Below are 15,020 nucleotides of genomic sequence, written 5' to 3' on the forward strand. Positions count from 1 at the left end.
CCTAGGTTGGTAACTATGGCATGAAGAATGAAAAAATTCTTTCAGTTACTAGGCTTAGTGCACTTACCAGTTGAGGCATAACCAGCTCCATTGTGAATGTTTCAGTATTTACTGTTTAGACAGATAATGAAGTATCACTTTGTGTTCTTAATAGGTTTCATTTTTGCAAAAGAAAAAACAGATTACTTGGAGATTGAGTGATTTGATATAGAAAAAATACTTCTTATTGTACGTCACTTTCATCATAGCAATGATGATATGTCTCTCAGACATTTTCTTATTTGGGCCTTATTTTCTAACAAATTATAATGGGAAGAAAGACTCACATTACAGGGATCAGAAGTGGTTATTTTAAAAAATGAACCATTACAAATACCTTTGTATAAAAAACAGAAAAAACAAGTATTTTAGAGAAGCATGTTAGAAGGAAGGTATTAAAAAATTAAAAGTGTTGATACCACATAACAGACGAATGGAATAAAATGTCATACAAGCAATTTACTTTCTAATTTCATTTTTATCTGTTATATATTATCTTTCTGACTGATATTTCTCCCCTCATGCATGGATGGTTTGGTATTTTGAAGAGATAAGATCCTGTTTACCGCTTTGTATTTTTGCTATTCCTTTTTTTCCTCTGGATATTGCTCCAGTGATTTAACCACTTCTGAAGAGAGGATTAGATTTTTAACTGCATTCTAAAATCTTTAAGGTAAATTTGAAAGAAAACCAGTCTAACTGATATGTTTTTTATATATATATATATGTATATATACACACATATATACATACACACATATATATATACACACACACATATATTTATCTGGCCACTCATTTTCACTAGGATTCCTTTATTACAACCACTTCAAAATAGCAGATTTCTCAAATAGAAAATTCCGTAACTTTTATTTATTATTGTTAACATATGAACCATGTGGCTTTCCAGGGAAAATTTTAATGAAGTGTAATGACCACTTAATGACTGCTGATGAATTGCTTATATTAACTACAATCAGTATCTGCAGTTTTCTTTTATCTTTGCTCTAAGTCAAACAAAACAAAGAGTGTTTACTTCACATAACATTAATTGGTCTGGATGCTGTCACATGGAACAGACAGCAGATAACATGCTGATGTTAGAAAACATTATTTTGTAACTGACCAGTGACACTCAGCAAAACTAACATTAGGTATTTCACAAAATTTCTGGCCAAGTTCTCAGCCACTGAACAGCAACATGATTTCACTGTTTTCTAATGATTTGGCACTTTCCAGGGAACTTCAGAGCATACACACAATTTCAWAAGATGTGAAGTACTGTGAAGTGTTAGCTGTCAGGGCATACTCACTTTGTAAGCAGTCAGCATTTAAGAGGTCTTGGCACTTTTCATGACATTTGACGCCACATTCAGTGCATCTCATGCCTTGCCTGGCTATGCCCCAAAGTAGACCTTCACATTCATAACAGTATGTAGGTGTTGTAGCTGTCCAGATTTCAAAGTTATGAGGTGTAGTTGAAGACATAGGATAGATCAAAGCCTGCAATGTCTTCTTAAAGACGTGTATTTTCTGTTGAGTTAAAAAAATAATAAAATTGAGATTTTGGTTAAAATATTGTTTCATTCATGTGACCTGGAGTTAAAACATTACATTTATAATTTTATAAAATATTAAAATATACACCGAAGTATGAATTTATCTGCAAAATTAATTGAGTTATTTTGTCCTGCACTTTGGAAAGGAAGGTTGGATGACTATTTTAACTGATTACAGAAATGCGAGAGGTAAGATGTATTCAGTTCAGTCAATTACATTATCAACATAGATTCCTCTGTGTGTGTGTGTGTGTTCGTATTTTGATAGATTAATTTCAAAAAATCATTAGTATTACATTCACAGATGCATTTTAAGTAATTACCTAACACCTGACTTCTGAATATTTAAATGTTTCCTCCAGGTACTTACACATACTACGCAGAATGTATCCCGCTTATGTATAATGCCTTCCTTTAACACTAGTATCTGTATAGTCTCCTCAAGAAATAAAAGTAGATGAGTTTTATCCTTCCATTTTGTTTGTATTCCCACAGTAGCACACTCACTGCTTCCCTTTTAAGAGTCAAGATGTCTTTTTACCTACCAACATGTAACATTGTCTGTACTCTCAAAAATAAATATCCAGGTTTGGACTGGTTTTGCTTAGGGCATGATTAATTCCAGCAGCAGAAATATGACTGGCTAGCCACTGATTAGTACTGCAAACAACCTCGATCTCAGCTCCTTAGTGCTTAATGAGGTGAAGACTGACAAATAAAATAGTCCCTGGAATTATGAATACAAAACACAGACTTACGCATCCTCCAAAATAGTCTGGTTTGTTTACTCAGCTTTGTTTTCACATACTCAATTCTTCTGAGTCCTGTTGATTTACTGGGAATAAGGAAAGTTCAGCAGCCTGTAGGCATCATCCAGCACCACACACAAATACATCCTCAGTTTCTTTTTCTTATCAAATGCACAGGTGGCAGCCAAGAATTTATTAAAAGTTCTGGATCTGTTCACTTCTAAATGAATAAGCTGATTCTTTTAGGATGAAAAAACATATGAAAAGGGGCAGCATGGGGGAAACACGATTTTACTGCAAATTTGTCCTTCCTGTCAACACTTCAGCTTCTGTAGACATAAGGTAGCTAGCTATAAGCTGGCTGCATAGCCATTTTAGAAGTTGTGTAGTTTGTCCATATGAACTCTTTCACCACAGCTACGGTGCTGTAAGTACAGGAGGCAAGGTGAAGCTAGAAAACCAGCTAAGTGACTGAAGTATGAACATACTGAAAGGCTTGATTAAATAATTTCCCAAGGAGGATTTTCTTCCTTAATTGTCATCAGTGACTACTTCATCTCATTTTGTGAAGACTATCTGGAGAGTTATTTTACCCCTGAAAATGCTTTTTCTTTTTGTTTTCAAATCTTGTTATACTCAGTTTTGATGATACCTTAGGACATTAAAGTCTCCTAGTTACTTATAGAACAAGTAGAATCCTTTCACTTGTTTTAAGTAAGTTGAGTATCAATTTTATTGGTTGTAACATCCTATTTAGCCTAGAAAGTATATCCACTTTCCTTTAGTTTATTTAGTGGGGGCTATTATAAGGCAGACTTCTCATATTCACCTCTTTTCTAATATAATTCGTTTTTTACATTTTCTCATCAAATAATCTGCTTTTACTCTTCTACATTATATTTGTCTGCCTTGGGGTTTATGTTTTTATGAAAGATTCCTGAAGAGAGATGTTTCTAATATGTATTTCTTTTGTATGTGCTCAGATTGAAAGAATTATTGAGACTGAAGAGTATAATGACATTAAAATACATCCACCATTTACCCTTCCCACTTCTTATGGATCCTAGCAGTTCCTCAGTCTTTCTACTCAACGAAATGCACAGGACAGATGTCCACATTAAACTGCAGACTGGGATCTGCTGTATTTTTTCTTCCTGAACAGTAAAACTTAAGTCAGAATCGATGAGTGCAGTTCAAACTGTTCTTTCTTATTTTGCATTTGTTAGCATTTCACATTAGCTCCATAACTTCATTGCATCTTCAGTTCTCCATAGGTAGAGCCAGACTCTGAACAGCTTCTAAGCTCTGGAAATGAACCTGGATTTTTTTCTGTGTGTGTCAGGGGAGGCATACAGCTGACTTATTGTCACAAAAGGTTGGAATGTTTATAAATGGGTTTGTCTGTCTGTTTAGTAGACACCTTTTAATAGAGCATATTGAGTATCTTACTATCTTTCACTGAACCCAGATATTTTTGCAGCAGCTATAATGAACACAGAAAAAAGTCTTTATTTTGCATCAATTACATTACCGATTGCTTAAGTTTGCTCTCTACAAATAATTCTCCCTAAGTCTTTCACTACTTTTACAGATTCCATAGCTCTCTTCCTTCTAGCAACCTTTGTTGCTATTTTGAGATTGCAGACAAAATACTGCATCTACCAAATGACCTTCTTAAAAATTAGCTGTTTCCTACCCCATCAATCCATCTTTGAGCACTATCAGGTTGTTCCTTCATGACTACCACACAGGCATAGAAAATTCACAACAAATCAGAGGAGTGATGGATGTGTGTGTATTTGCATTGTGGGTTTCACTATCCAGGGTATCTGTCATCAGCCTTTTCATTTTTCCATGGAGCTTAGCCAATGTAAGAAAAATACAATGTTTCCTTGTTTCATAGGAGGATATACGGATATACTCTAGAAAACTGTTTGCACTAGCAAAATGAGGGACACAAAAGTGGCCTTTATTCCTTCAAATTACTAAATTACTGCTTTTGTTCAATCATGCTAAATTCAGCCATGTAAATCTGTTTGCATCACACTTAAAATGCTCCTAGAGCAGATGACACCTGAGAGCAGATGACACCTGATGGCTTTTGGATTAAAACAATTTTCTTTTGCAAAATACAGGTAAAGGAAATAGTGGAAAACTGCACTTGCCTGGAGAATATCATTTTTTTTTAAAGATTATCACTGCCAATTCTTGTGGGAATGAATAATTTATTCATGTAAAATGGCATATCTTATTAGTATATGTTACTTTTAAAAAAGGAAAGAATGTTCAAGTTGTCTGTAAGGACTGAAAAATCACACTGAGCCTCTCACAAAGTTCTCTCATTATAATTGTACTCATGGTACGATAAACAGAGAGAAGCCGAAAGCCAGCAGTTACAGTATGGTATGGCTGAGCACTTTAAAAACAAAGGTGTCCTCAAATAACTATTTTGTGAAATAAGAGTTTCTTCCTTAGTCTTTTCTGACTATCCTGAGAAAGGATGCAAGTCAGCAGAAGTAAACGTCTGGAAAAATCACCCTGAAGTCTCCAATGCGAGATAGAATGCCCACAGAAAGGTTTCTAATGACATTCAAAAACACATCCAGCGCAAACAATTGAAACTTAAGAAAACACTAGAAAGTGATCATTTTCCCAGACTTCTCAGATGAAAGCTACGGAGAATCCTCCTGTTTAATACTCCTGGGTGAATGTTTTTAAACAGAAGTTTGTCAAGTCTTTTTTTTCCTGCTTGTCTAAGCTTTTAACTTTCTCAATATTTCAATTCGAAATTTTGTGTAGGTTGTGTAGGTTTACACAACAGGTTGTGTAAAGAACGTTTCCCTTTTCTTTGTTTTAAATCTGATGCCTGATAATTTCATTGGGTTATTGCTAGTTCTTGTGCAAAGCCAAATAGCAAACATCTGTTTCATATTCATTTTATCCACACTGTTCATGGAAGCCTTTTCATGTCTTTGATCTTTTTTTTTTTTTTTTTTTTTTTTTTTTTTTTTTTTGGGGGGGGGGTGGAGGGGGAGAGAGGGGAGGGGATTCTTTGTACTCTTCATGTCCTTAACTAATCTGATAATCTGATCTGAGGGTACAGATACTATACCACATGCTCATGCAGTGGTACAATTAATGACCGTTTTTTCCCTGTATATTCCTATACATTATTAACATTCTACTTGTCACTTTGACTGGCCCTGAGCACTGAGCTATCTTTTCACAGAAGTATCCATAGTTAGTTCAAGATATATTTCTGGTGTGGTATTAATGACACTACAGCCAATCACTAGGGATGTACAACTAGCAACAATTATTCCCCATGCTACTTAATATCTACAGACACAAAATTGAATTTGCCATTTTACACCCCAGCCATTCAATACTGTGCAATTTGTTGCAGTCAGGTTTAGTTTTAAGGATCATAAATAATAATTAATAAGAAGGGTTTGAACAACAGTATGGAATTCAAATAGCGTACTACAGTGCATTTGGAGAAAATAATGACAGACTGGTCATTATGAGGCAGGACATTGTACTTAAAACCCCTGGAAGTTCCGACACCATAAATGAAATGCTTACGATCTCAGTTTTTATCACTTTGGAGTGTTTAAGGATTAAATTATCTCTGAACAGCTTTGAACAAAAAAAAAAATTCTTCATTATTTAAGTAAATTCATTATGACACTGAGAACACTTACCATTTCTTCGTTGTTTATGGAGGTCCGAATGAGCATCGTCATGGAAATACCAGATTTTCGAGCAGCAAGTGTCTGTTTAAAGCAAAAGAAACACTATCAAAAATTTTACCAGTAACTCTAGTTGTTGAATCTAATGAATCCCTAATGGGATTCAAGCAAAACTGCAGGGGTTGTGAATATCTTTTAATTTAGTTTAGTACAGTACACAACTTTTAAGATTTCAGTACATAATGGAAACACTTTCYATCATTATTACTGTGTCTCTCACCTGAGCAGCCATTTCTAATATAAAACCTGTTATTCAGGGGTTTATGACTCAGTTTTTCAAACCACAGGCTGTCACTTTTCTGCATTGCCAACCAAACTAAAGTAGTATGCCAATAGGTACCCTACCCTAATTTGGAAGCTGTCTATGCCTGCAGAAACATGAAAGATCATTTTGCAATAGTCTTACAGTTCAAGTTGTCAGTCTGGATAACTTTTTGTAAGTTACAGAACATTTTCAGAAGTGTGTGCACGTATGTAAAATATTACTTGTCTTACAAAAAAGTCTTTAAGAAACCTTATTACAGAAAAAAAGGAATATATTTTTTGTCAAAGACACTCAGTGTTCATCCAACAATCTTTAGTTACTATCTGGGTAAATACTCTGGTTCTTGAGGGAAAAAAAAATTGTTAAATGATGTCTCCATCTCTTGTGTTTTGCCCGTATGGCCATGCTATGGGTATATGAACATCTGCCTCATCCTGAAGACACTGTCCTTCATTCTGTAGTCAATTGTATTTGCTTTAGCAGAGTATACACAAAGGTAATCCAAACAAAGTATTTTTAATATACAAGAAACAAGAAAATTAGATCTTCCTTACTACAGTCTCCCTGCAATTTAAATGGATCACTGAAAATTAATTAGAGGATATAATGATCAAAAGGAAAAAGCCTCTGGGGAAATTAGTCTTGTGTGTTTCCCAAATGCTGTTCTAACACTGAACATCACTTCTGCTATCCGTAGTCCTTTTGGCCTGACAGAAACAGTAAGATTTATTCCAGTATATAAAATTTTAACAATAACACTGCTGTATTTCTGAATTCTTACTCACAAAATTGGGCTCATGCATCCTGCCCTCACTCACCCTAAATCAATGCAAGTGTGTCTGTACACTTCTGCTTTATCTTTCTTCTCCCTAATCCAGCATCTGCTTTGTCATGCATTGTTGCTCTCATGGCCTAGCAGAATAAGGACAATCAATTATACCATCCACTAAACATCAAGTCTATTGCCTTTGTTGTGAGGATGCAGTGAACTGGGTCTCTGTACATTACAGTGTTATCACAGCAAAATTTCAATGAAATTCTCTCAGTTGTAGGAAATACACAGTGGGTTAGAAGCTATTTAGGCTAACATCAGCAGAGGAGCTGCACAATTAATCTTTGGATAGAGTTACAATTCTAATTTCTTCCCATTTTATAATTTTAAACATCGACATAATTTAAATAGATTTTTGTATTTAGAGATATTAAGACTGTTCATTTTCCTTCTAAATGTTTACTTTCTCCTGAGAGCATATCCATTCAATTTTCAACAAATTTCCCTCGATAATAATTAAACTAGCAGACAGACACAAAATTATTAATCTTGTAAAACTAATTATAGAGTAAGAAGTCGTCCTTGGCACAGAAATATTTGATTTATCATTGTCCTATTATAGTTAATATATGACGCAAAAAACCCTTTTCTTTAAATTCTCAGTAATTTACCATGATATTATGATATTAATTTGCTTTCAGTTTTCTAGGCTGTTATTAATAACAAAATATTTCTGTTTGCCTGTCTGTAGCCATCTCTTGTTTTTATTCTGAAAATATGGCAAATCCCATTCGTGTGTGCCAGTGAGACTAGCAAAGTGACAGGACTGATTAAACAGAATCTACGTTTTACTTTTCAGAATTCTTGTGACAAAACCAAATGCTACAGGATTCACAAATAAAAGTGACAAATGGCAGTCAAAATGTGTTGGGATCTCCAAAAGAGGAAAAGAAGCAATCAGTCATACTCATTGTAGTTCTGGGTTAGAAAGGATTAAAGATACCTATCTTGCTGACCTGGCTTGAAGCACAGGTTCCTTCTCAAAATCCTGGAAAGTGACCCATCACATTAACTTGCCAACAATATATTACTTTTATAGTTTTAACCTTTAATCATCATATCCCTTATGCTTAGAAAATGATTTCAGGCTTTTGGGGTTACACTATAAAATCCTAGCCATTCCAAGCTAGAGTATAATGCGGACTACTTGTTGAACACCAGGGGCATAAGAATACTAGCTCTGAATAGGGAGGGAGTGGATGATACCTTGTTCTGTCCTCCAACAACACGAATGCCCATGAGCCAGCAGGAGAGCTGCACTTACTTGTTATCGTATAAATCAACTGACAGATACTATTTCCTGGCAGAAAAAGGGAAGTAGGGAAGCAATTTTTAACTCGTCCTGAGTCCTTGAGGTCCAAGTCTCCCCAGGTCTACTTCTCGAATCACCTAACTTACTGATGGCTCCTTAATCAGAAATGTGCCTAAAATCACAGGACAGTGTCCTACATAAAATAACAAAGTCTAATAGGAAACAGATAATTAGGCTGTTGTCAATAAATTTTTTGTCACGCTGGAAGACTAATACAAACAACTTATGTAGCATCCTACACAAGAAGGACCTGTGAGAAACTAGTAATTAACAGTAACCATGGATCAAATTTAGGAGGAGTATGGTGATAAAACTCTTGACACTACACCTCTCCACTGTTAGGCAGAAAGATATCAGAGCAAGCCCCAGCAATCAGTCCCATAGCTTCAGACTGAAAACAGATTCTAGCTGTTTYCTGTATCTTACTTCTTTTTGACCAGAAATCACATTTACAAAACCATACACAAAATGATACATATCTCCTCAAACACTGCTTGCAATGAAAAAATCTGTTCTCTTGAATATAGACTAGTACAATCAGAAAAAAAAAAATGCTGAAGCCAGGAAAGTATTTGTTATTGCTTGACAGATACTGTTGCATTTTTTTTTTTTATGTAATGTAAAAGTTTCCCACTGGACACATGAGGAGAAACTGACAAAAATTTCCACTTAACAGCCTTGTTATTTCAGAACTGCTTCCCATTGAGCAATTATGGGTAATTTACTTACTTTATGGATCTAGACTGTATTATTTAGAAAGACAGATTTGTACTCTTGCTCAGGGAAAAAATCACCCAAAAGAAAACAAGCAGTTCTCCAAAATTACTTACCTCCTTCCCAAAATTTTTCTATTAAGAAAGTTGATATCTTTAATTATCACTAGTGTTCTCCCTGTTTATAGTTCCACCTCAAAAATAGCTCTAACTACTAAAGAGAGAACATGTTTGTTTAAAAGTAGAAGCTAAGGGCACTCTACTCTTTGTTCTAGCTCTGCATTAAACGGAGGTCAGCTCAAGGTCTCCTTATTGTCGTTTGAATCCACTTCAATAATCACTTCTCCTTTCATTGTCTTTCCCTTCTGTAACAGATATCTCTTACTAGAACTCTAATAATGCTGGCCCATACGGAAACTCACACCTGCAACAAAGAGAACTGTAACTGCAGACGATTTCAACTGCCTTATCCTCTCTTCCAAAAGATATGAGATGCTGTAGCATTAACTACTGTTGGAACTGAATGCAAGATTAAGGAAGAGCTTTCTCAGAATTTCTCATAAACTTGCATTGTACATAATGACTCAAACTGAAAAACAAGTAAGGAAGCCAGAGAGTCCCAATGCATTAGCAAATAGATTTCTTTTGGAGACTTAGGACAAGGAGAGAGAGAGCTAATAAAGCTACTACAGTAATAACTATTTTTAAACACTCACACAGCACTCTGAAGTACACAGCAACATACAAGAATATGTACCGTGATACTGTTAAGGAAGTGACAAAAAATGACTTCATGAATAATTAAGGAACATGGAAAATTCGACATGAACAGTTACAACTTGTAAAAATATGAGTCAAAGAAAGGAGGATGCTGGGCAATCTTAAGATTAAGCAGCAGTAATTGCCCAGTTAGCAGTAATTAATTTAAAATTCTTTGGCAGAATGCTAGTCCTTCACGTTCCTAAGCTGGTGTTCACGCTGAATGAACATTGGATTTTTCAGAATGTGAAGTTACGGAAACAAACGGGAGTCAAAGACAGTATCTTAAAAAATCGTACCACATTTTGATAAACATTACTTTGAGATAGCATCCTGAAGGTATGAAAATTAGCACAGAGAAACTGGAAGCATAGAGGAACTATGGAAATAAGGAAGAAGTTCCAGAAAGGAAGTATCACTATTGGGTCCTAAAAAACCTGCTTGCATCATTAGAAAGCAGGATATCTGGAATATAAAAATAACTTTAATACAAACTTTTTCATTTATAATAATTTACAGATCTATGACGTGGAGGACAGACACTCTTGTAAAGCGTAACTTCACTTGGGGGTAAAATTCCTTCTCATAAAATATTTTTTTCTAATTTGCATGAAATACGGCATTTGTGGAATATTTAAGATTTATTATGATGTTTTGCAACATTTATCAGTACGAAAGCACTTACCATAGCCTGAAGAATCCAGCCAAGATAGGAAAGAAATTATAAGGAATATTAAACCAGTAGATTTACTATTAAAAAGTGTTAAATGATATTTATTTCAGTGTCAAAAGAGAACAGCACTCATTCTAACAATATTTCTGCACTTCTGAAACAATCACATAAATAAACATTAAAAGGTTCATTACATTATACCACACCTTAGAAGGACTTGAAAATTAGATTACTCATTTAAATGGGAGGTTTTAAATCAATTACAAGTTCAGAGTTCATAGGAGGTTGTTTAGAATGCCCATACCTTCAAATACAAATAATCTTTCAATGACACAGACAACCTACACCCCAAGTCTGAAATAAGTTCCCCTAAAGTTGGTGAAATTGTTTCAGATTTATAGCTACAAAATGGACACATGATCAAAATATATTGTTCTTTAAATCAGTAACTTAAATTTTTCTGGATGAATGTAAATGCATAATGATTAAATTTCAGTTTTAAAACTCTATAAATTCCAACTCTTGAAGGCTGAATTTCTTCAAGAGGAGTTATGTCTCAATGACTGATTGATTAGTAAGAGGTAACTATTACTTTTGAGAAAACACTGAACAATAATACTCCCTTATTTAAAAATGAGAAACTGGTTTTGGAACTCATCACCACTAAAGACTAAATATGTATTTCATTGGATTATAAATTCTACACTTCGGAAAAAGTGAGAAATGTGAATGGCATTTCAAATTCCCCAGAGCAGACAAATTCTACTTAATCTTGTCTAGATTGAAACTTAAAGGCAAGGAACTTAAATACTTTTCGCTTTGCTGAAATTTATTTGCCTAGACTATTATTGCCTATAAGGATGGTTAAAATAACAGATTCCATCATGTAATGGAAGTATGCATAAATCTTACAATCATTCATACTGAAAATAGTATTGCTTTGAAAAAAAAGAAAAAAAAAGAAATACACTTTCTTCCTCTTTCAATTTCATAATTAAAAACACATATCAATATTCCAAGCACTAAAGTACAGCCATCTTTATAAGCTAATTCAATATTACAATGAACACAGCAATGTACATTAGCTGATTCTACAAAAAATCTAAATATGCTATGAGATATTTAGTCATATCTACTATATTGTAATAGCTGTACCATTTGCTTTTACTGGCCTTAGTCCATTCTCTCAAGCTACTTTTTTCCTTGTAAGAAGTGTAGACGCAGTACCATTCATACATACAATAGTAACTAAAATAAAGATCTAGAGAATAGGCAAATGAATCAACAGTTTCATGGCATCAGAGGTTACTTACCACATCTCGAACAATGGGAAAAGATTTCTTTCTACGCAGGTCTGGCATGCTATCAATTCCATACAGCCCACGGCCAGCTCTGAAGACAGAAAAGACAAATGAAAATGAAAATTTGAAGTTTGCATCCTTGAGAAGGACTGGTTCTAATATCTATATGCATAGTTAAAATATAAACTGGCAGTTGTCAGTGAAAGAAGGTGATGTTTTCTCATTCTTACAAAAAATAAAGTGTGTGTACTATTTGTACAGCTGACTGCTTTCTCCTGGCATTCCCCAAAATACAGACGAGTAGCTGAAATGTCACTTAATACTTCCTAAAACATTTTATTGTCTATTTAAAGGGCTTAGCAGTKGTTTCCTATCAAAAAGACTTGTAACTGATAAAAATAAAGTAAAAATTCTAACTAAATACACAATCAGATCTTTTCTTATGATTCCATGTGAATGAGGAAAACAGAATTCATTACATAGTAATTACTTATTAGTAATTACTAAATTACATAGTAGTACAGTAATTACAGCTAGAAATTTTTACTTGTGGTGTGCTGGCCATTACTATTTCCTATTACTTAGTTTAAGTTTATGCATTAAGCACACATTTAATTCCCATATTAGATTTCACATGCAACTTTGAAACAATGTGAAAGAACAGCTTGGAGGCACTTAAGGAATAAAAGGCTGACACATGGTTGGATTAAAGAATACAAATCGATGCTGTAATGATATGCTTTATTCTCCCTGATTCTTCAGAAGAGCAGTAACTAGCAGGCATGTATTATCTTTGTCAAATTGTTCCACTGTGGATTTTGAAAGATTGCTATATACTCTATCAGGTCTAATTCAGATATACTTTGAGATTTTCAGGGAAGCTGGGATACAATTTTTCTTAAAATGCATCATTTTCCCTATAAGTTTCTTTTCTTTGGCACTGTCTCCAATACCTTCTCAGTTGTTCTTACATTTGTGTGTGTACGTATACACACACACATTGTATATACATAAATCAGTATTCACAGTACAGTTTCACACCTGAAGTCTGAAAGCTTTCATTTTATTTTTATACATCAAAATTACTGAGTGACAGGAGGTTTCACTGAAATTACTGACAAAAATTTCACTTGCTTCGGAAAAGTTTATACTTCGTCCTAAATACTCTTCCTACCATATTCCTCTGATCAGAGGACTACAAGCCCCACAGCGGAGTTTACAAATTCTGTTCTTATTTGAGTCAAAACTCTAGCTGATGATTCCTGTTGGATACGGATGTTACAGTCCCATGACTGCAGCTAAATTCATCAGAAATTATGAATCAGAGACCTCAGCAGCCAAAATTCACAGACTGGCATGTTGATATAAACTGAAATCAGTGTTGGGCAATGCTAGTATATGCCAGAATGCAAGCAATGGCTGCTGAGGGAAAGACATATTCCCTACTAAGCCATCTCCACTGCTAATATCTCCAGCTGCACCAACACAAGCCAACAGAATTCAAAAAATCAGAACTCCAAAAGATTTAAAAAGGAGAGGAGGGYAGAGCTACATTAATAGCTGTTAAAAGAATGACACAACTGCAGACTTAAATAGTATGTGAATTACAAATTGTTAGAAGAATAGGAGAGTACTACGAGAAAGTGTTAGCATATGCTATGCTTACACATTTGTTATCATCTCCTAGCCATCTAGCTTTYGGCCAGTATCAGGCGCATGATACTGGGTTAGATGGGCCTTTGGTCAGATCCTATATTGCTGGTCCTATCTTTTTTAAAAGCCAAAGCCTATAAAAATCATTTTTGTCTGTCACTCAAAATAAAATGGTGTTCTATCCTTACTATTCCCATAGGTTTGTGGAAGAAATGGACAGAGCAATACACTGACAGTATTTCTCTGCTTAATTTTCAACAGAGACAGAGCAGCAATTTTGCTTTCTTGGAGTGTGCCACACAAGGGGCTTTGAAAAGTTCAGCCTGGGTGAAGCTTAACATAGGGGAGAAAAATTAAGAAGGAAAATAAGATGAGATTGTTTTATCTGTGTTCTTGGGGGTATTTGTTCACCTTCTGTTCAGTAATTGGAAAATTYTGAAGTACTAGTCTGTCTTAAACTTTCTTATGTATAGCAGTATCAGTAGTACAGTACAGTATACTACTTCACACTTGTACACTTCAGGTATCCTTCCCTAACCAAGCACTTGTGTTTACTTTGGATTTCCTCTCCACAACTCTTCCCAGTCACTCGGTCACTTTTACAATACACTCTTAAACCAGAACAATTAAGAAAGGGAAAGCAGGCACAGCTGCGTGTGTCTAATATCTAATATATCAGGGAACCAGGACTACGGAACCCCAGAATGACTCCACTTAGTCCACTTGCTGGTATTTTTGGCAGCTGTCACAGTGTTATTAATTCTTCCTTGTCTGGAGGACACCGGAAGGTAAACAGGAGTCCCATGGACAAGTCCAATTTCTGATCTGTAGTGAGGAGTGCCTTCTTGCCCGAAGTCCTGGCTTTAAGACTTTTTGGGCACAAATGTGACATCTTACACCTTAAAAGAGTAATGAAATGAAGAAAGCAAATCTGGCCTAACAACTAGTGGACAGCTTTCCAAGTAGAATAAATTGCAAAACAAATTGAGAAGCTATCCTTAAGGTCAGAGCGTACTTTTATTTAATAGTTGTAGATAATAGGGGAAAACTCTGAAATAGGAATTTAAAATAAACTTATAAAACCACAAAGAATGAACATTTCGGGCAAAACCAATAGGTACTCTGGCAGAGATAAACACTGAAATTTGTGCTTTAGGTCTGAGAGATCATTTAGTGTCAAGGGAATTGTTAACCATTAAAGCTAATACCAGAAAGTAATGAGTCAGAAAATACTGATGCACACTCAAATCCTGTAGATCATGTTACTCTGATGAAGCACTCACCACAGTATTAAAGCTCAAAAATAAATTAGACGTTATATGTTTGGAGCTGTTGATACACGGAGAAATCCCACAGAGAGCTTTTCTCAAATCTTGTAATAAATAAAGGCACTGAACATTGCTTTTCATATCC

General features: G+C 34.8%; 1 protein-coding gene across 1 annotated transcript in view; it reads right to left on the reverse strand.

Moving 5' to 3' along the window:
• Nucleotides 1–15,020, reverse strand: part of UNC13C (unc-13 homolog C) — a 181,411-nt gene that overhangs the window by 123,247 nt on the left and 43,144 nt on the right. The window contains exons 4-6 of the mRNA XM_085303380.1: nucleotides 11,967–12,045; nucleotides 6,052–6,123; nucleotides 1,353–1,572 (exon numbers count right to left, since the gene is read on the reverse strand). Of these exons, the coding sequence (XP_085159506.1) occupies nucleotides 1,353–1,572; nucleotides 6,052–6,123; nucleotides 11,967–12,045 (371 nt within the window). The remainder of the gene's footprint in view (nucleotides 1–1,352; nucleotides 1,573–6,051; nucleotides 6,124–11,966; nucleotides 12,046–15,020) is intronic.

This window comes from Rhea americana, unplaced genomic scaffold (genome assembly GCF_003343005.1).
Source record: "Rhea americana isolate MKP2758 unplaced genomic scaffold, rheAme1 scaffold_2, whole genome shotgun sequence".
Taxonomy (NCBI): Eukaryota; Metazoa; Chordata; class Aves; order Rheiformes; family Rheidae; genus Rhea; species Rhea americana.